The following is a 23,435-nucleotide window of genomic DNA, read 5'->3' as shown; positions in this document are numbered from 1 at the left end:
CAGCAATTACAGGCTTACATAAGCCTTTTCGCTGGATTTACAATATTTTTGTTTGGAAATTCTCTTTAATAATTCCCACCAGAAACACAGAAACACACATCTTCTGGGAGTCTTCTGACCATGGTGATGCTTCCATTTCTACAGAGATTTCTTTAATAAGCAAAGCCATTTCTGAATACCCTAGAATTATGGACTGGGTAGTGGCTGGAACCTTCTGCATCTCAGCTGCTATGCCACTGGTATATATTAAAGGTAGCCACCCAGGCCCTCTGTTCTCTAGACATGGAATGCCTGCCAGCTCTTTCTACTTCTGTTAATCTATATAAGTAATCTCAGCAATTAATTAATTCTTACAAAAGACAAATATGGTTTTGTTTATAGAAGATGGTTTAATTCTCTGTTTTTCAGGATCCGCATACACCCTACCTCCCAGACTCCAGAAAGAAAGAATCTATAACTTCTGAAACGTCTGTTGTTTCCTCCTATTCCCCTGAAGAAACAGAAGAAGAAAGGAAGAGTGCCTTAGAAAAGAGTATGTAAGTGAGTCCTTTTTGGGGCTTATTGGGAATGGGCCTTTACTCATCTTTCTTCTTGTAATACTAATAACACCTAATACCACTGGGTGAGTTTCTAGTAGTAAAGTTGGTCATTTGATTTGCCCAAATCAGTTGATGACCTTTTATAAGTATAAGCCATTTTTAAACCCTGACAGACATTGAGGCCTCGTACACACGACCGTTTTCCTCGGCAAAATCCATCAAGAAAAATGCTGGCAGAGCTTTTTTCCCGAGAAAAAACGGTCGTGTGTATGTTTTTCGTCGAGAAAACTGTCGTGGATCTCGACGAGAAAAAAAGAGAACATGTTCTCTTTTTTCTTGTCGGGAGTCTCAATTTCCTCGTCGTGTTTCTCATCGGGCTGGTTTACAACAAGAAACACGTTCGTGTGTATGCTTAGAAACCTGCGCATGCTCAGAATAAAGTATGAGTTGGGAGCGCACCTTCAGTAAAAGTAGCTTTCGTAATGGAGATAGCACATTCGTTGCGCTGTAACAGACTGAAAATCGCGAATCGTCTCTCACCAAACTTTTACTAACACGCAGTAACATGAGATTAGCAAAAGCAGCCCCAAGGGTGTCGCCAGTACGTGTTGTACGTCATCGCGTTTGAGAACGTCAAGATTTTGTCTTGACAGTGTGTATGCAAAGAAAGCTTGACAAGATTCTCGACAAGCCTGACAAGAAACTCGTCAAGGAAAACGATGTTTCTTTTACAAAGAGATTCTCGGTCGTGTGTACGAGACCTCACTTGCTTATCTTAATATGTGTATATATATATATATATATATATATATATATATATATATATACACATATTTGGGCAGTCTGAATACGCATGTTATTGTGCTTGTCAAATGTAACAAGTCAAACTGTCTGATTAAAGCAATTGAACTGTGCCTGCATGCATAACTGCTGTCTAAAGTTAAATGAGTGAGTAAGGGGCTTTTTTCAGTAATGCCTTTGATCATAGGAATGCTGGGCCATTGGAGATATGGCTAAGTTCATGGATGATAAGGTCTGTGGTGAGAGAAATGCTAGTCCACTGATAAGTCCAGAGGAAAAAAAACAGACTTGTAATAAGGCTTTCTCCAGCACCTGACAATAGAAGTGCATATCCGGGGGATGTGACCAATCAGGAGCTGCTTCCTACATTATCGGCTCCTGACTTTGATTCAGAGCATGGCTAGAGTCTGCTTGCCGTGATTACTGAGCTGTTTATGTTTAATGGGTGGTGTCCCTTGAGCAAAACATTACTCATTAATCCAGCAAGTGATGACATTTATGTACTATATCTATTTTAAGTAAAAGGAATGGGGTTTAACATTACAGGAATCAGTGCCTTGCCCGTGCCAGTAAACTCTTCGTCTAAGTACATATAATTCATGACATTTAGGATCTGCAGTATCTACATTTATTAAATCATAGGTTATGATTTAAAAATTTGTTTTGTCCCTGGGAACATATGGCATGCCATTTTTTTGCATTTGAGCATCACATTCCTATCCAATTAAGGACACAGGAAGACTTAAACCATTGGGTTTACTGCCACCTATAGGAGGATTAAACACTGGCAAACAAATGAATTAATTACCAGAGCAGGTTATAACCCCTCCCACTACAAGCATATATATATTTTTTCTCTTGTCCTAAGAAAATGGATGACTTTTCTTCATTTCCGCAGTTGTAAATATTAACCTGTAATTGTTTTTCCAACTTTTTTGTTTCTCTCCATTTTTTTTCTCCAGTCAAGACTTTTCTCTGCATCACTGCTGGTGATTTCGACTGTGATTAGCAGCTGTCTGGTACAGCCATTGTCAACCTGTTGTTTGGACTGTACTCCATCCAGGCCCCTCTGCACTGGACTTTGAGAGGTTAACCTGAAAGTGACCTTCGCCTGCTACCAGCTGTCTGTGTTTAAAAAATATTGAGTCCTGGCTTTTTACCCTAAGCTAGTATATTGTGGAGGCCATAGCCGGTGCACATTTTTGTCTTGCAGCTTGTAGAAATTTGCAAGATCGATCAACTTGGTACATTCAGCCTGCCCATGCACAGTTCGAATCTCAGCCGGTTCCTGCTGAACCAGCCGAGATTTGAACCATCTGTGGCTGGCCCTACTGCTATGTGACTGCAACATATCTGATTATAGACAAGGGACTATAATCCCACTGTAAAGGGTGCCCCCACTGTCAGGTTAGGGACTGCTTGCATCAAACCAATTGAGGGTGCTGATGTCTGCAGCCTGGAATCTTGTCTTCTACTATTAAAGTCTTTCTTGTCTTTGGCGTCCCTCTTTGCTCTGCTGGGTGTAGCTGGGTCCTTTGTCCCCTTGCCTGACATTTTTACTACTGTCATTCATGATCTAGGTCTTTGTTGAATCTGACCATAGATGTAGTCTGGCAGATTTAGTATGTAATCTTCCAGCAGCCATAGCAGCTTCTGAACCGCAACTGCAATTACTTCCAGGTTAAGAGACCATTTTTTTTGCTGTGCTCACACTATTGAAAGTAGAGGATCAGGCCTCGTACACACGACCGAGGAACTCGACGGGCGAAACACATCGTTTTCCTCGTCGAGTTCCTTGTTAGGCTTGTCAAGGAACTCGACAAGCTTGCTTTGCGTACACACTGTCAAGACAAAAGCTCCTCGTTCTCAAACGCGGTGACATACAACACATACAACGGCAGGGGAAGTTCAATTCCACTGGCTAAACTCTTGGGGCTGGTTTTGCTAATCTCATGTGTTTGCGTGTTAAGTAAAAGTTTGTTAAGAGATAATTTGCACTTTTCAGTCTGTTACAGCTTGAAAAATGTGTTATCTCCATTACAAATGCTACTTTTACTCCCGTCTCATACTTTATTCTGAGCAAGCGAGGGTTTCTTAGCATACACACGCTCAAATTTCTCGTCGGAAACCAGCCCAACCAGGAACTCGACGAGCCAATTTGAGACTCCCGTCGAGGAAATAGAGAACTTGCTCTCTTTTTGGCTCGTCGAGATTCTCAACAGTTTCCTTGACGAAAATGTACACACGACCGGTTTCCTCGTCAAAAAAATATCTCCCAGCAAGTTTCTCCTGGTTTTTGCCGAGAAACTCGGTCGTGTGTACAAGGCCTTAGGCTGGTGCTTTTTTCCAACCTTGTGTCTTTCCCTTTCCACCCGCTTATCTATTTGTTTTTATACAAAAATTGGAATCACCCTGAAAGGTTGTTTGCTCCTCTAAGTGCTTGCTGACCTTTTATCCATTTGATGAGGATTTCGATGAGAAGTGATAAATTCCCTTTGTGGATCCTGCCATATCTCATATCTTGTATCTTAACTTTGACTGTGATTTTCCTTTGCCAGACCTTGTCTGGCTGCACAAAATCTCTTACAAGGGATCTAACCTACAATTCAATTGACCCTCTGCTTGTGGACAAATGACCGAGGTATTGAATTGGGATCATCTGTGATGGCTTGCTGGAGACCTTTCTCCTTCTCTCTTATATATGTCTCCTGTCGGTGCATATGCATAGGGCAATTTTGCAAAGGTGCTGGACTCAGAATGTTTTTTACACATGCACTTTGTGGCACAATGCCTCTCGGATCAGGTCTAAATGTTGGTAATTTTCTTAAAGTGTTAATAAACCCTCATGTTTTTTACATTAAAATAACAAAAGGTTATACCTAACTGCTCTGTGTAATGGTTTTGCATTTTGTATCATAAAGGAGGGATGTATCATAAAGATTGCACTGACATATAATCACACACATGGGTTGGACTTGATTGACTTGTGTCTTTTTTCAGCCTCTCCTACTATGTAACTATGTGGTGTCCTGATTTCCTGATCTAGGATCAGTTCACTCCGCTTCTGGCTCACTTTCTTTAAAGGCAGGGCTCTTGAAGCTCGGGTACTAAGGAACAGAGGCATCTCTGAGTCTATGGGGTTCATTTACCAATGGCAAATACTGTAGATTGTTAACTTTTCAAGGGAAACTGCACATTGCATGGGAATTTCCCCAACGCTTAGGGAATGAGGTGAAGCTCTACTGGCTGTCAATATTTAGTCATGGAAAAGTTCAAATTTTTTTTCATTTCTTTGCATGGTAATGGGGTATTCTTAGCAAATATTATTTCACCATATTCACTAAACTCTGGGGAAAATTCCCATGAAAAGTGCAAATTCTTTGCAAAGTGAACTGCCTATTTGTCTTTAGTAACAATTCCTAGACAGCTTAAGGCTAGAAATTCCACTTCATGCAAGGTTCATCACCCCAGGAATTTCTCTGTGGGACAAATCCCCTCCTTCCTACAGCTGGGTCTGGACCAGCATTTGTTTCTCAGCACCGTCTATTCCTTTCATTTAGCATAAAGGCTGCTTTTCTTGTAGCCATTTCCTCTTTGATGCAAGTTTCAGAACTGGGGGCCTTAGTTTGCAAAGAACCCTCTTTGGTCTTTCATAGAGGGTTCTTTGAAAGACCAAGGTGGTGTTGAGGCCCAGGGCTATCTTCCTGCCTAGGGTAGCCTCTGCCTTTCACCCTAATCGGGATATTGTTCTCCCATCCCCTAGTCTGGCTGGAACTTATGCAAAGGAAATTGCCTTCCATTGAGATGTGGTTCAGAGAGTGGAAGTCTATTTCTCATCCACTAATTCCCATTTTGTCATTCCAGATGGGCACCAGGAGGGTGCCCTGCTTCTCTAGCCACCATTACTATGGTTCAGACAGACCATCATTTAAACTTAGGGTCTTAAGGATTGGGTTCTTCCCTTTCCTGTTAAGGCTCATTTTGCTAAATCTGGGAGCTTCTCTTAGGCTTTTCTGTATCAGGCAACCGTTTCCCAGGTTTGTAAGGCTGCCATCTGATATTCAGTTCACATATTCTCCCAATTCTGCCAGGTGGATGGGCATAAGGTCCAGGGCCGATCCTAGGCAGGGAGCACAGGGTGCTTTGCACCCAGGCGCCTGCTGAGGTGGGGGCGCCGAAGTGCCAGAGTTCTCCCTCCTTCTCTCCCATGTGGGGGCGCCAGAAATATTTCTGCACCCAGGCACCTGTGACCATAGAATCGGCCCTGGTAAGGTCCTTCTGGTGGCTCTTTCAGTTGCAGATGGTCCCTAGTTTCTATTGTTTACGCTGGGCCTGTTAGCTTTTGTTTGCTGTTGCCTATCCCTCAGCTGGACTGCTTTTGGTTTTCGTTAAACTTGAAGACTTCCTGTGTCTCTCACAATTGATGGGAAAGAACATATGACTTTTTTATACAGTAAAATCTTTTTCTTGGAGTCTATTGAGGCACTGCTTTGCTACAGAACTGGAGCCTACTGATAGTAGGAGGGTTTTTCTGATTGCTAGTGTCCAGTCCTCTTGTAGGTGTAACCTGTAGTGTGACCTGAAGGTTTAGGACATTTTTGTAGCTTAATGAGTTAAAGGAACAGTTACAAATTTCACCAGGTTTTATATGTTCTCTCTGTTAAGAAGTGTTTGCTGTCTAACTTTAAATGCTGTCTGGGTTACTATAGATTGTATTTCTATTTTATTTCTGTCCTGTCTGAATCCTGTCATCTGGATAGGAGTTGGGGGGAAAAGCAGTTCTAAACCTTTCTCGCTTAAATATAATTTCTTTCTTTTACCTCCCTTTCAAATTCCATCTGACACTCATCAAATGCGCAGGAATTTCTGTAGAGGAGAGATTTCCTAAAACTAAAATGGCTTTAAAGTAGAAGGAGAGGTACCAGAGGAAAGACATAGGGGTTGATTTACTAAAACTGGTACAGCTCTGCATAGAAACCAATCCGCTTACTGTTTTTTTTTGACAATGTTTTACATTTTCTTAACGGCACAAGCTGAAGTTAGAAGCTGATTGGCTACCATGTAGAGCTGCACTAGATTTTGCACTCTCCAGTTTTAGTAAATAAACCCTATTGTTCAGTAGAGTACCCATTATAAATGTAAAAACCTATATGTACGAAAAATGTAAGTATTATAAAATCATCATCTTAAGTCAGTTAACACAGTGACACTTTTAATACTTTCAATCTTAAAATATGTAATCTGGGGGGATGTGGCTACAGAATGTCCAGTCAATCATATGTGATGTAGTCACATGACACTGGAAGATTTTCTCTATTTAGACACAAGAGTTTTTTTTTATATAAAAACTTTTTTTATATAAAGCTTTTTTTTATAGAAACACACAAAATATTTTTATATAAAGCTACACACACAACACAATCTGTGTCTATAAGCTGTAATGGTGGCACTCAAAAAATTACAGCAACTTCACCATGGAGCAAGGTGTGCTTTGGAGGTGGACTCCAAAGCATACCTTGCTCCATGGTGAAGTTGCTGTAATTTTTTGAGTGCCACCATTACAGCTTATAGACACAGATTGTGTTGTGTGTGTAGCTTTATATAAAAATACCTCTCAGTAGTGTGGATGACAGAAAATTAAAAGCTACAGCTGGCTTGCTTAAATACTTTTAATAAGCAATGAAGGTTTGAAAGCGCAATAAAAGCTTGTACATTTGCATTTAAACTAAAAATTATCGACAAGCGTCACTAAATAATTTGTGATTAAATGAAGATTTATTTAATACTAACAACATTTCATCCAAAAAAAAGGTTATTCCAATGAAAATTAAGCCAATTTGAAATTATATATTTTCTTGGAAATGTGTGTTCTATTAGTACCCTTATGCCACGTACACACGATCAGGCTTCTGCCCGACCAAATGCACATCGGAATTCCGACGGAATTCCATCGGAGTAAAATAGAACATGTTCTATTTCTAAACTCTGATGGAATTCCTTGGAAAAAAGTCAGATGGGGCACACACACGGTCGTTTTCATCGGAAAAAATTATTGTGTGTACACGGCATTAAAGTACCCTTTTTTCACGCATATGGTAAAATTGCCTAAAAACTGCATTTGATGTTGTAACATAACTTTTACTGGTTATATAAATCTGAGTTAAAATTGTTTATAGAATTTGCAGTTTTTACAGAGCTGTCCGTTACATTATAGTCTAAAACAGTTATTAATAGCATATTGCTTTGTTCAGAGCCTAGCATAGAAAATCATGGATCATATTTTCAAAGTACAGTTTACATCCATGTATTAGAGTCCTGGGTAGGTGCCTATCACTGAATACTGTGAAAACACATTCAAACTGCTACATACAGTATTGTGGTAGTAGACTGGAGAAGTTAGTTCACATTCGTCCTTAAGGCTATTCTGTTACCAAACGAGAGCAGGATTCTTAATTGTTCTCCATCCAAAGCGAATTTGTGTACAAACCTGGGAAAATCCAAGATTTCTTTCTCTTCTGAAAAGTGACCTTGTGAGCAGCAATTGTAAGATCACATATAAATTATCCAGGATTTTTTATACGGTATATATTTATTAAGAACTTCTTCCAATTTTTGTACACTGTACAGGTATGTTCTAATGGAGTTAGTAGAAACTGAGAAGATGTATGTGGAAGACTTGGGCCAAATAGTAGAGGTAACACTGTATTTTCTTTACCATTCTTACTAACAGGCACAAATGTATATTAGCCTTTATTTTATTTTATTTATTGCTTTCCTTGGGACTGTCAGTTAAACACAGTGAACATGATAACAGGTGGAAAGAGGACAGGAATAACCTTACCAGAATGCTACTGCTCCTCCATTTCCAATCCCAGATTAGGATGGATTTTTGACCAAGCAGTGTTACTTTAAAGGGAAACTATAAAGAATTTGGATTGGCTTTTGATGTTCCTTTTTTATTGTTGTTTATACATCTTAAAACTGATGGTTTTGAATTTTAATGTGCATGATATATTTATTTTACAAACATTTAGTTATACCAGAGCATTTTTTTAAAGCGAGAGCACAGCAGAATCTGTTTGCCTTCAGACATTCGCTCTCTGACTGCATCTTTGAAAGAGCCATGATAACAAAACAGAGGGCTATAGGGGATGGGCCAACTCTGTGGATCTGTATATTTCTTTGGTTTTATAAGATGGCTGCTAAGGAAAGTATTAAAAATATAGGTACCTACATCCTAGGAATCATAATGAAGCACAATGTGTGCTTCATTATTTCCTTGGCTAGTCTTTTTTCAGCAGAGCAGTTAAGCATAAGCATGTAAAAGGAGCTGAACATTCTGGATTTAATGATTTCCTCATCTGCACTTGTATATACCTTACAAGCATATCATTTTCACATTTCAGCTGTGGGCCTATTATTACTTATTCAGAAATTATGTGTTATTACTTATAGCACCAAAGCAATACATATGTTAAAGGGGTTGTAAAGGTAAAAAAAACTCCCTAAATAGCTTCCTTTACCTTACTGCAGTCCTCCTTCACTTACCTCATCCTTCGATTTTGCTTTTAAATGTCCTTATTTCTTATGAGAAATCCTCACTTCCTGTTCTTCTGTCTGTAACTCCACACAGTAATGCAAGACTTTCTCCCTGGTGTGGAGAAAGCCTCTTGAGGGGGGAGGGGGCGAGCAGGAGTGTCAGGACCGCCCACTAACACACAGCTCCTTTCTCTATCTGCAAAGTAGAGAGTTTCCTGACTTGCCTGCTTGCCCCCTCCCCCCTCAAGAGGCTTTCTCCACACCAGGGAGAAAGCCTTGCATTACTGTGTGTAGTTACAGACAGAAGAACAGGAAGTGAGGATTTCTCAGAAGAAATAAGGACATTTAAAAGCAAAATCGAAGGATAAGGTATGTTTAAGAGGACTGCACTAAGGTAAAGGAAGCTATTTAGGGAAAAAATGTTTTACCCTTACAACCCCTTTAAGTTAGGCAATGCTTTCATTAGCAATTTTGTCTTTCACGCATGCGCATTAGGGAACCGACTGTGAAGCTGAAAGGCTTCACTGCCGGTTCCCTTACCAGGAATAGCAGCGGCTGCACCCGACAGACGATTTTAAGATCAGCTGCTGTGCCAACATCGCGGGCTCCCTGGACAGGTAAGTGTCCTAATATTAAAAGTCAGCAGCTGCAGTATTACAATTTGGGCTTCTGTACCTTTAAGAAGGGGTGGCTCCCTTCAGTCCACCTGGCCTCCACCTATCCATCAATGCTTCCATTGTGGAGTCTCTCATAAGCTAGAGATAGGACCACAGATACCAGGGTGCCGTGACGAGGCTCTGTGGCTTACGCATGTATTTGCAAATGTGTGCAGACTAAACCCCTGTTTTAACGCATACGGTTAGATAGGTTGATTCGGTTGTCAGTGGGCTGGCCGGTGAGTAAAGCTTGGATCTTTCCTTGGATTTATCCTTGGTCTTGTTTACATCATTACATTGGGTACTACACCTGCCAAAGTTATTTTCAAATAAAAAAAAAGGCCTTTGTAAAATTTTGTACATTTGTATTTAATCAATTGCAACAAATTCAAATGAACAAAATGAATGAAAATTAAAAAAATTGAAATGTAGAAATAAAGCTAAAGGGGAAGTAGGAGCTAATAAAGGTTGATTAGGGTTAACTAATGCTGCGTACACATGATAGGTTAGTCTGATGAAAACGGTCTGATGGACAGTTTTCATCAGACCAAACCGATCGTGTGTGGGCCCCATCGGTTATTTATCCATAGGTTAAAAAAATAGGAACTTGTTTTAAAATTATCTGATCGATAAAAAACCTATAGAAAAAAACGATCGTCTGTAAGAACGTCCATCGATTAAAAATCCATGCATGCTCAGAATCAAGTCGACACATGCATGGAAGCATTGAACTTCATTTTTTTCAGCACGCCGTTGTGTTTTACGTCACGGCGTTCTGACACGATCGCTTTTTAAACTGATGGTGTGTAGGCACGACTGATCATCAGTCGGCTTCATCGGATAACTGATGGAAAAATCCATCAGACCGTTTTCATCAGACTAACCTATCGTGTGTACAGGGCATTAGATTAGGGTAAGCACTGGTGTTAAACCATACATTTTTAATAAAATATAAATATTTTATTTATGCTTGTATGAGTGTGGTAACTGGCAATATGTGCTGATAAAAGGATGCCCTTTAATCAACACATAAAGGAACTAGTCTAAACAGCGTGCAACAATAGTTGCAAGTGCAGCAGTGAATCTGGCACCATTCCCAGTGGTTTTGCTTGATACAGTGGCCATGCATGCACAATGTCCAAGTTTACAAGGTACACCCAAGGTAATGAGACATTTTTATAGGAATATTTACCGTAATTGTTATGTGACTAGGACAATGTAGTTGCAGGCTCTGTAATTGAGCAATTCATTCTCAAAAAGCTTGCAAGAGATCAAGTGAAGTCTTTCAAGTTTCAAGTCTCAGCATTCTGCTCTCTTCCCACTTCCTGTGCACCCACTCCATGTTTTTATTACAGATTAGAAGGCTAGCAGGATACCAACTGCTGACAGGAGGCAGAAAAAAAATGCTGAAAAAAAAGTGATCTTTTTTTTATTGGAACCTGGAGGATGAATTACTCCTAGGTGCCTGTAGCTACAGAGGTCAGTGGGGGTTTGTTTTAAAGCATATGTACCGTTTTATTATGAAAATAATATGCTCATAGCCTGTAAAGATTTAAACTGGTCTGTGCCACAGATTGGACCTATTCCCTAAGCTGCAGTCACATGAAACCTACCAGGGGGCAGATCCATGTACCTGCGCATAAGAATCCGCTGGGCGCAGCGTATCTAAGATACACTACGCCGCCGCAACTTATTTTTTTTTTCAAATCCTCAACGAATTTGCGCCGTAAGTTACGGCGGCGTAGTGTATCTTTGGCGGCGTAAGGGCGCGGAATTCAAATGGATGTAATGGGGGCGTGTTTTATGTAAATACGACGTGACCCAACGTAAACAAAGTTTTTTTAACTGCGCATGCGCCGTCCGTGGGGGTATCCCAGTGCGCATGCTCCAAATTAAACCGGAACCAGCCAATGCTTACGACGGTGACGTCATTCTACGCAAATCCCTATTCGCGAACGACTTACGCAAACGACGTAAAAAAATTCAAAATTAGACGCGGGAACGTTGGCCATAATTAACATTGAGTACGCCACCTATACGCCGGAAAAAGCCGAACGAAAACGACGTAAAAAAATGCACCGGCCGGACGTACGTTCGTGGATCGCCGTAAATAGCTAATTTGCATACTCGCCGCGGAATTCTACGGATACGCCACCTAGCGGCCGCCAAAATATTGCACCTTAAGAGCCAACGGCGTACTAAGACGTACGCCTGTCGGATCCCTCCGAGATGCCGTCGTATCTTGTTTTGTAGATACAAAACAAAGATACAACGCGGGAATTTTAAAATTACGCCGGCGTATCTATTGATACGCCGGCGTAATTTTAAAATTCCCGCGTTGTATCTTTGTACTCGTAATCCTTTTGTGGATCTGCCCCCAGGTGTTAAATCAAATATTCAAAGAAAATGACCACCCTGAAAAACTAATAAATATTGTCCCAATATGCTATCTCAACAAGTGTGATAAATTAGTAAAAGTAAAATTATTTGCATATCATAAAAAGTGCTATTCAAATAAATAATGAATTACCCAATTGGATAAATATGTAAACAAAGTGCATAAATCAATGCCCTACAAAATGTAATGTGTAAACAACAATAACATTTCAATATTCTTAAAATTTATAAAAAGTCCACAATTGTGTCTCAAAATCAAAAAACTATTAAAAAGTCCCTTTCACCACAAGTTCTCCGTGCTTGAATAGTTCAAAGTGTTAAATTCACACCTTCACCTTTAAGAGTAACATGTACTCACCCACAAAGCAAAAATAATACTCTTTTGGGAGATGACCACATAAATAGTCCAATCCTTGACAGATCTAATTGTCTCTACCACTTATCTTCTCCTGTCACTCAAGGATTGAAACCTCCCATTTTCCAAAATATCCTGTTCTTCTGGTCTATTGAATAAAAGCCGATACGCTTACATTATATTGTGTCATGCCAGACACTAAGTAGTAACAGCATGTATAGTGCTCTAGCCCACGGTCTCCAGGTGTGAGAGAAAGCTGCAAGCGGATGACTGTGTGCAGCGTGACGTCACTTGAAGTGTGGCTCCACCCTACACATTTCAACATCTGTCGTCATCAGGAGCGACCAGAGACTAAGGCAGCCTGCACTGTCATAGCCTGGCCAAAGTTCTATTTTACAAAGGAAATTGTAATGCTTTGGGTTCATTTTATTATAATATTTTAAAAATGTTAAAGTGATGTTTTAAAACATGGGTCTTGAATTAAAATTTACAGCGGTCCGGTCAACAAAATTTTCTTCCTGCAGAGGTCCGAATCTCGTTGGCACTATAACACATCACAGTCCCTTGTACGTCATTCGTCTTCAGCGCACCTTTCACATCACAGTACCCTATTCCCACAGTGTCCTCAGTTCCCCTTCACATCACTGCCCCCCTTTACATTGCAGTGCCCTTTACATTGCAGTGCCCCTTAACATCACAGTCCCACAGTGACCTCAGTTCCCCTTCACATCACTGCCCCTTTACATTGCAGTGCCCCTTAACATCACAGTCCCACAGTGACCTCAGTTTCCCTTCACATCACAGTACCTCTTTACATCACATTGCCCCTTTACACATTACAGTGCCCCTTACAGCACCCCTTAACACAACACAGCACCCCTTAAAACAAGACAGTGCCCTTTAACATAACAGCTCCCCTTAACATAACACAGCATCCCTTAACATAACACAGCACCCCTTAAAACAACACAGTGCCCTTTAACATAACACAGCTCCCCTTAAAACAACACAGTGCCCTTTAACATAACACAGCTCCCCTTAAGGCCTTGTACTCACGAGCAGACATGTCCGATGAAACCGGTTCGCAGACCGTTTTCATCGGACATGTCTGCCCGGGGACTTCTGTTCGATGGCTGTACACACCATCGAACAGAAGTCCGCGCGTAAACAATACGCGGGGCGTGTCCGCGGTGTCGCCGCGTCGATGACGCGGTGTCGCCGCGTCAATGACGCGGCGACGTGGGCGGGCCTGCCTTTTAAATGCTTCCACGCATGCGTCGAAGTCATTCGACGCATGCGAGGGATGGCGGGCGGCCGGACATGTACGGTAGGTCTGTACAGACGACCGTACATGTCCGGGCGGACAGGTTTCCAGCGGACTGTTTTAAAGCAAGTCCAGGAAACAGTTGTCCGCTGGAAACCTGTCCGATCGGCCCGAAAATGGTCCGCTCGGGCCTACACACGGCCAAACATGTCTGCTGAAACTGGTCCGCGGACCAGTTTCAGCAGACATGTTTGGTCGTGAGTACGGGGCCTAACACATCACAGTGAGGTGCTGCAGATTGGGACAGAGAGCGGGAGTCCTTTCATATTAACATGCCGGCTAATCCCCTGCTTGTTAACATAATAACTTTTACATCTCCCCACCCTCAGTCCCGATCTACAGCTGCTCCTGCCTCCACCCACTGTGAGGATGACATTGGTGGCCAGGCTGGAGAGGAAACCCAGCCGTGGCAGTAGCACAGCCATTTAGTGACTGTTGTTTTAAAACATATGTTACATGGTATTCTGTGCAGTCACAGTAAAGAATAAACTAAATTAAAATGTGTTGTTAAATTCTCTAATGCATGTTTAAAAAATTGAGAGAAGACGTTTGAGTCGTTTCTGTTGATAGCACCTCTGTATTACTTAGTTGGGCTTGATTCACACAAATAGCTTTGCTTGACCAAAACAGATTCTATAATCAGCATTATTTGAAAAGTCAACAAAATAAGAAATTAGAAGATCTTGATATTTTTTTTAATGTCAGAGAAATATTGGGAAAGAAAGATTACGTCTATTATAGCGGTTATGTTTAGGCTTTCAATTTGTCAGTTATATATTTGTTTTATACAGCGAGTTCATTACTGCCTGAAAAGTTCATTGTGAGGATACTTATTACCCGTCACAAAGAGAAATAAACAGAACCCAGCTGATATAACACAAGCAGGAAATTGTGCTGCTTAAGCTGAGGGAGTGCAGAAACACTGAGGAGGAACTTGTACAGCTCAGGTCCTCTGGGATGTGTGTATCCTCATGCTGGTAAAGGAGATCTTTTGTTGCCAAGCCGAGCGCACATCAGCTAGGTCACGAGACATTAGAGCGGGCTTCTCCTACATGGCCGTATCAAAGCCAGTTCATTAATGAGGGATCATCATCTGAAATAGCAGTGACTAATAACGTAATGGCTCTCAGCCTCCCATTAAGTACTTTTTTTTTTATACTCTGTGAGTGTAAAACAGCAGTATCATCAATGCGCTGTTTACTATATGTACTCTAATTACATCAATATGTTTTATGAGAACGCAGCAGTGCGTCAAAAGGGGATGTCTAACAATCACTAGACAATATTATTATACAGTAATATGTATCTGGTCTTTTTTTTGCTGTCATCTCCTGTTGATTACTGATGATCTGTGCTGAAAATGAAAGGATCATCATATTGCAGTAATGACTACCTGTCGTTAGGCTAAGTGATATGACAAGATGATGGAGCATCACTTTTTTAAAGAAAGCCTTGACTGTGCTTTTTTTATATATATATATATTTGGCTTAAAGGACAAATGTGCTTTAACCCGTTTCACTGCCCAAACATTATATATTTTCTGAAAACAAACACCCTAGAGAATACCATCCAATTTTTTATATTATACTTTATCAGTACAACGGTTTATGAAACACAAGGTTTCAGTAAAAGAAAAAAATTACACTAAAGTAAATTTTAGGCCACACAGTGCAATATAACATAATATTATTATTATTATTATTATTATTATACAGGATTTATATAGCGCCAACAGTTTGCGCAGAGCATTATAATACAGGCATACCCCACTTTTAAGTACACAATGGGACCAGAGCATGTATGTAAAACAAAAATGTACTTAAAGTGAAGCAATGCCTTTTTTCACTTCTGGGGCATCAGGGGCTGTAGTGGGGTGTCGGGGACTATAGTGGGGGTGTCGGGGACTGTAGTGGGGGGGGGGGGTCAGGGAGTGTTTTTCCAAGTAGCAGGGAATCTGAACTATCCGTGCACAGATTACTCAGCGTTAGCTTGAGAGCTACTTTACATACACTCACGGGTATGTCCTTACTCATGAGTGTATTTAAAGTGAGTGTACTTAAAGCGGGGTATGCCTGTATAGTTTTCTATTAAAAAAGATGAGGTTGCGCTAACGAGTAAATAGATACCCAACATGTCAAGGCTTAAAATTGCATGCGCTGGTGAAAAGTTGGTCAGGGTACCAAAAACCAAATACAAGTCCAAAGGAGAAAGAAGGTTTGCTTTTCGGGGTCCTAGACTATGGAACGCTTTACCAACCAGCATTCGGTTGGAGGAAAACCACCTGACTTTCAGAAGACGGATCAAAACTCTGCTCCTTTGATGTCATGAGACACAAACAACTAGCGCCCAGAAGCGATTCAGTTCGCATGTGCCGCGCTTTATACGTTTTTCATTCATTCATTCATTCATTCATTCACCCTGTATTCTCCATAGACCAGGGATATGCAATTAGCAGACCTCCAGCTGTTGCAGAACTACAAGTCCCATGAGGCATAGCAAGACTCTGACAGCCACAAGCATGACACCCAGAGGCAAAGGCATGATGGGACTTGTAGTTTTGCAACTGCTGGAGGTCCGCTAATTGCATATCCCTGCCATAGACAATACTTTAAAAGCCTCGAAGGGTAATCTGTATCGAGTTAACTGTGAATAATGGGCCTAGAATTATTAATATCATTCCAGCGTGCACAGCAAAATATAACGTGTATTGCAATTGACGTTTTCATGTATAGGTACCCCCAATGTGTGTTTTCACGTTTACAGGTGGGTAAGTTTCATTTTTACACCTTTTTTTAAAAAAAAAAAACACTAAACTGCATCACATTGGGGACAAAAATTATTTAATGATTGCATCAGCAGTCTAAAAGACCCCAATGTCTCACCTTCTGTCCAGTGAAGCTAATAAAGTGCAGATTATGCTCTATTAGCATCTTCTGTAGCCATACTGGCTGGGGAAAGCGACACCAAGAACTGGAAGTGGCATTTTACATGTTGCTTCCAGGTCTTTAGCAGAAAGAGGAGATCAATGAATGGATATTTTCTTCTACTTGGCGACACCTGGGCATGCAGAGCCTGGCAAATATGCTGGGAGTGGAATATTCTATAGTAGTTTTGTACATGCAGCACCTAGAAAATGTATTAACCCCCTTGAAAGTGTTCATGTTTTATTGTCATAGATTATAGAATTATAATGCATTTCGTTGTTGTTTTTTTTTATCCTTTAAAGTAGAACTTTAGGATTGTAAGAAATATACCTTTGCAGTGGGCTCTCCCTCAACCCCGCACTGCAAGGGTTAAATGCTTATTATGTCTAGGGGGTAGAGGAACCGACAGTATTACTTACCCTGATTCCTAGCTCCAACAAGCTCCAGTCCTGGCCACATAACCTTGTAGAGCAATTAACCATTTTGTATGTGAAGGAGATGAGCATGCAAACACAGCCATGAGAAGCCTAAAGAGGAGGCTGCAGGAACCTGGTCACACAAACCAAAGGAGCCTGTAAGAGCCAGGAATTAGGTAAGAATAAGGCCTCGTACACACGACCGAGGAACTCGACGGGCGAAACACATCGTTTTCCTCGTCGAGTTCCTTGTTAGGCCAATTTTCTCCATTCCCGTCAAGGAAATAGAGAACTTGCTCTCTTTTTGGCTCGTCGAGTTTCTCGACAGTTTCCTCTACGAAAATATCTCCCAGCAAGTTTCTTGCTGGTTTTTGCGACCAGTTTTCCCATCTGGAAAATTGCCATGACAGCTTTTGGCTGGGAAAACTGGGCGTGTGTATGCTCCATGGCAGTTTTCCCGACAGGAAAACCGGCGGGAAAAATTAGAACATGTTCTCTTTTTTCCTGCCGCGATTCCTGGTGGTCTTTTTCCTGGCAGTTTTCCTTTGGGAAACACTGCGGTGGAGCATTCACACGGCCAGGTTTCCTGGCCAAAGCTCTCTTGGCAGTTTTTTGTAGGGGGAAAAAGCTGCCGAGCCGGTTCTCGGCTTTCCCCTTGGGTTTCCTGGCGGTAAAAAGTCAGTCGAGAAACCCGTACATGTGTACGAGGCATTAGACCTGTCTGCAAGCGCTTGCAAGAAGTAATGAAGAACAAGTGGTTATTTTCTACCAAGGACCATCCGTGCTTAATTAAACAACACCATCATTTTAATTTATTTAACATCACACAGGGCTCCGGTTCATTGAAAACACTTAATTAAAATTGGTTGACTAAATTGAGTTTGATTACAGTAAATGTAATGTAATATGTTTTAAAGAAGAACTGTTTTAAAATGTTTGCAATTACTACACAATAAATGATCCCCTTTTTGCTTGTATTCCTTATAATGGAAGAGAATCTAATAATTATTCTAGAACTGTATACAATGTAACCAACCCATAACTTACAGTGCATAGAAAGGATTTGAATCAGGACAGGGATAGGGGGCCATATTCTCGCACTTTCTGCGGCGGCATCGCGTAAGCTATTTACACTACGCCGCCGCAACTTGCTGGAGCAAGTGCCGTATTCCTCAAGCACTTGCTCCGTAGTTTGTGGAGGCGTAGTGTAAAAGGCCCGGCGTATCCCCGCGTATTTCAAAGGGGGCGGCTTATATTTAAATTAAGCGCGCCCCCGTTTCGACGTAAGCAACGGTTACGCGATTTCGTTCGTGAATCGGCGTATCAGGCTCATTTGCATAAAAAAATGAGACCTGAGCGTAAACGCCACCTAGCGGCCGGCGGCGAATTACATTTAAGATCCGACAGTGTAAGTGACTTACACATGTCGGATCTTCAGCGTATCTATGCGAAAATGATTCTAGGAATCACTCGCATAGATACGCGGGTCAAAAAAGAGAGATACGACGGAGTTTCCTGAGATACTCTGTCGTAACTCTACTGAGAATATGGCCCTGAGTCTTTATCTTGGTTCATACCAGCTTAGATATGCCATGTTAAATCAGATAACCATTTACAGAATACAAGATATTTTGCAAATGGAAAAGGGGTAGTGTGCGGAAAAACAACACACCTTTTTTAACCTGACTAGCTTTGTAACTATGTAACAATGCTGTTTCCCTATAGGAGAGCAGCAGTTCTCATAGCCAAGGCCTGCTAAAAGTACCGTGAGAATGCACTATCTGGAATAAATTAAAGGATATATTTTACATTATGCAGAAGTGATCCAGATTTGGCATAAAGCTCAACAGCATCAGTTTTTTTTCCAACAGATATGACCAAATTTCTGCTTGGAGTTCTCCTTTAATGGCTTGTAGGTGATAGGTTTATCTTTGCTACAACATTTGCTTTATGTAGCACAGCCTGCAGACTGGAATCGACAAGTTAAATCCAATCAGTTAGCAAACTGTACATATTATGATGCTTATTGTTGATTAATACTTTATAATTCTCTGAAAGACACATAGTACATATTGAACATTAATACTGTATAGTGTATTACATTGAACATGTCAACTCTTTCCATAGGGATACATGGCAACCATGAGTACTCAAGGAGTTCCTGAGGACATGAAGGGAAAAGATAAAATTGTCTTTGGGAACATACACCAGATATTTGACTGGCACAAAGAGTAAGTGGCATCTTGTAGACCGTCAAAATTACTAATTATTTATAAACCACTTGCAGTCATGCCAATATCAGGGGAATTGCAGCATGTCCTTTTGCAAACGTCTGTATGTATTCACATTAAGCACGTCTTTGCTTCCTTTTGAAGTGAAGACACTTTTACTGGTGTGAAGTTCAGTATGCACACTGGCTTTAAATGTCTTTTACAAAATACAAGAAGAATTCCGCGCTGTTTAAATGTGAGCGGCTGACACTACCAGTGAACAAATGGTAAATACAAAACAAACATAAAAAAGTGCAGCGCATATACAATAAATAAACACCTATAAGTTGATTATAGTGTCCAACAGTGAATGAACAATAAATAAATGAATGAGGGATACATATATATATATATATATATATATATAGTTATTCATTCATTGTTGGACACTATAATCAACTTATAGGTGTTTATTTATTGTATATGCGCTGCACTTTTTTATGTTTACAAAAAAGCTATGCTATCTCAATCACATTCAAGACCAGTGGAATGCATTATTAAGAGTAGCAATGCTGTAAAGTTTACCTTTTCCAGAAAATAGCCTATGCAGTCCAGTAGTTATTAAAAAGTTGTGCATGTTTGTAAAATATTCTTTTTATTTTTTATTGTTATACCCAGTGGCTGCCGGTGCTGGAGAATTTTGGGGGGGGGGCGCGGGCCAGGTATGCACTCACCCTACGGCAGAGCTCCCTTGAATTGTTTAAAGCTCCTCCAGTCCCTCCTCCCTCGCTCTCCAGGCTGCTGTCATCTCTAATCTGTTCTCCGTCTCTCTGAATACTCTTTGCATCAGGCGCATGTTTCGGGTTCTGAATTGCCGGGAAGCCAGAAGCCGATGTCCGAGGACAATGTAAAACTGGTCAATTGGGGCCTCAGCATGTGGTCAAGTGCCTGTGATGAGGTGGCGGACCTAGTAGAAATCTATTGGTCCACCGCCCCGCACAATGCACGACCACACAGTGCGAGCTGGATGGGGGGGGTGCATGTTGTGCCTCTTGTGGACTGGCCACCAATAGTTATACCTGTAGACCATTTGGGTCCCCCTGTAATTCTGGAAGTAGGTGTCCAACGTTTTTCATGTCCTAGAAACAAGACATTTGGGTGAGGGGGGGGGGGGGGTCAAATGGCCTATAGGTATGACAATAAAAATAAAGAACATTTTACAAAGCTGCACAGCCTTTTCAAATCTACTGAGCCTCTGAACTGCATAGGCTATTTTCTCAAAAGGTGAATTAAGCCTTTAAAGTATTGCTGCATGTGATTGAGACAGCATAGTTTTTTTTGTTAAAGACTTTTCTAGCCAGTACGTATACTGAACTGAACTCATAGAACTGGAGCATGGAGGTGAATGGAATGAAATGTAACTCTCATTCAAGAGGATCACATGTGGCAAATTACCGAACTTAAACAGTAACTTTAGTCAAAATTAAAGTTTACATACTGTATATGAAACAGTGGGGTTGATATGCTGGAGAGTGCAAAATCTGGTGCAGCTGTGCATGGTAGCCAATCGGCTTCTAGCTTCAGCTTATTCAATTCAATTCAGTCAGACAAATAAACCTGGAAACTGATTGGTTTCTATGCAGAGCTGCACCAGATTTTGCTCTAGTTTTAGTAAATCAACTCCAGTCTGTCAATAGAATTAGCAAAGAAGTTTTTGTTTTTCTCCCCTCTCTTTCACCACCATAATGTAGTTTTATTACGTGTTGATCCTACCAGTAGTTCCATTTATGTATCCGCTTTCTTTACCAAGCCAAGCTGTCCAGCAAAAGTGTCAGACGGTAAAAAACTATTTGTGCACAGGTAGGGGTGCTTACAACCATCTGCTTATATATATATATATATATATATATATATATATATATATATATATATACACACAAAATAAGCACAATGGACATTACTTATCTTCAGTGTGATTTGCTCATTCTGCCTTTTGGATCATTAGTAATATTTCTCCTCTAATGCCCTTCCCCACCCTTGCTGAAGTTCTGGTGCAGCAGGGGTCAATAGAACTAAGGTGCTGTCACGGGCTCTCATCAAGCAAGCTCAATAATGCCACCCTTTCCACTGAGCTCCTCCATTCATCTAGAGCCCAGGGTGAACATGCCAAATTGCACCCCCCCCTCCAAGATGTATATACATTATGTGTTAGAAACCCCCCCCCCCCCAAAAAAAAAAGTAATTGACATTAATCTGCATGCTTAGCTCAAATCCTCTAAATCCATATGCTCCCAGCACAATTCCCCCTCCCCCTAAAATGTCCCCATTCCCAAAAAAACTTCTACCCCTCGAATTTACCCCCCGAGCACTATCCCCCTCCCCACACTCCAAATCCCACTTCCAACACAAATTGCCTTCTCCAAATCCCCCCCCCCCCAAGCAAGAATGCCCCCCAATCATCCCTATTAGCACAAATCCCTCTACCCAAAAAAGTCCCCTCCTAGCACAAATCCCCCCAATACCCAATATTACCTTTTCTAACACAACCCCCCCCTCCCCCACTATATTACCTTTTCTAGCACAAATCCCCCATTCTAGCACAAATCCTTTTCCCCCATCTCCCCTCTCAACACAAATCCTCCCAAAATCACCACTCCCAAATTTCCGGTTCAGGGAAAAGTCATGTTCAGGGAAAAGTTCTAGTTTATAAAATTTCTGTAATTCTGATTGGGTGTTTGAGTTGAACAAAGTTGATGCACATCAGTTAATAAGATGGGATTTAATACACTGCACCTCTACAGCTATTTTCTAGGTGAGATACAAAAGTGCCTTGAGGACCCAAGCCGATTAGCACAGCTCTTCATAAAGCACGTGAGTTTTTTCTACCTTGTACCGACACTATGACGTTGATTTACATGTTCACTTTGCAACGAAACTTTCACATAGCTTAATGAGTGTGGTAAAAAATAACATTTCAAAGAAAATTCTATCACAAGCAAGGAAAATAAAAGAATAATAATAATAAGAAAAAAATTAATTTTCTAGCACACGATTAGATGATGGAATTTAGCAGAACTTTATTCACTAAGCTAAGGGAAACTCAGTTAACTAGATGAACAGCCTTTTATTTTTTAGTAAATAACCTCTACCTGTCTCTCTATGCTGTTTGTTTATCTAAATATTAATTTGTGGCAACTAGTTCTGAAAATGTAAAATTTTGAATGCTGGGAAAATGAGGCGATGCACTGTAACAAGACAAAAATGTAGATTACTTATGTTATTTGAATTTTTGAAAGTTTTCGGGGCCCACGGCAGGGTTTGATCCCCTATCTAGCCTTTTCTGCTGTTCCTGACCCTGATGAAGAGCTCACTCTCCAACCCAAATTCTACTCTCAGGCCTCATACACACGACCGAGTTTCTCGGCAAAAACCAGCAAGAAACTTGCTGTGATTTTTTTTTTGCCGAGGAAACCGGTCGTGTGTACATTTTTCGACGAGGAAACTGTCGAGGATCCCGTCGAGCCAAAAAGAGAGCATGTCTTATTTTTCCTCGACGGGAATGGAGAAACTTGCCTTGTCGAGTTCCTCGACAGCCTAATAAGGAACTCGACGAGGAAAACTATGAGTTTCGCCTGTCGAGTTCCTCGGTCGTGTGTAAGGCCCCGTACACACGACAGAGTTTCTCGGCAGAATTCACCGAGAAACTCGGTCAAAACCCGGATTCTGCCGAGAAACTCTGTCGTCTGTACAGTTTTGGCTCGATGGAGCCGCCGAGGAGCTCGACGAGAAAATAGAGAACATGTTCTCTATTTTCTCGTTGTTCTATGGGAGAAGGCGTCCCGCCGAGCTCCTCGGCGGCTTCATCCCAGAACTCAACGAGGAACTCGACGTGCCAAGCATGTCGAGTTCCTCGGCCGTGTGTACGGGGCCTAAGAGGCTTCATAGCCAGAGCTTTGCTTTGAGCTGACCTTCCTTATTTCTCTCTGGAGTGCATTTTTTTTTTTTTACATATGGCAAATCCATTTGCTTCCTAGTGGTTTTTCTATAGGAAGATATAGAATAATTCACCCTTGAGAAGACGATTATAAGTTGCATTTAAAGATACCTTGTCAGCAAATTAAACATTTGCAAGCATTTGTAGGTTAAAGCACAGAAAAAAGTCTGATGCTTACTTGCAGAAAATGTATTTTCTCTAAAATGTTTTTAATTCGCTTGCAATGTGCTTTTGACCTGGACCACTCCAGGGGGACTCCCTAGCACAGCCACATTTCCC

At 41.1% G+C, this 23,435-nt stretch overlaps 1 protein-coding gene across 2 annotated transcripts in view; it reads left to right on the top strand.

The window, feature by feature from the left end:
- Positions 1-23,435, top strand: part of ARHGEF25 (Rho guanine nucleotide exchange factor 25) — a 439,794-nt gene that overhangs the window by 381,068 nt on the left and 35,291 nt on the right. For both annotated transcript variants that reach the window (XM_040340892.1, XM_040340893.1), the window contains 4 exons: positions 409-536; positions 7,968-8,034; positions 19,080-19,183; positions 21,964-22,033. In XM_040340892.1, the coding sequence (XP_040196826.1) occupies positions 409-536; positions 7,968-8,034; positions 19,080-19,183; positions 21,964-22,033 (369 nt within the window). The remainder of the gene's footprint in view (positions 1-408; positions 537-7,967; positions 8,035-19,079; positions 19,184-21,963; positions 22,034-23,435) is intronic.

The sequence above is a fragment of the Rana temporaria genome, chromosome 2 (genome assembly GCF_905171775.1).
Source record: "Rana temporaria chromosome 2, aRanTem1.1, whole genome shotgun sequence".
NCBI lineage: Eukaryota > Metazoa > Chordata > Amphibia > Anura > Ranidae > Rana > Rana temporaria.
Note: the sequence above shows the minus strand (reverse complement) of the source record. Positions and strands in the feature narration are given on the sequence as shown.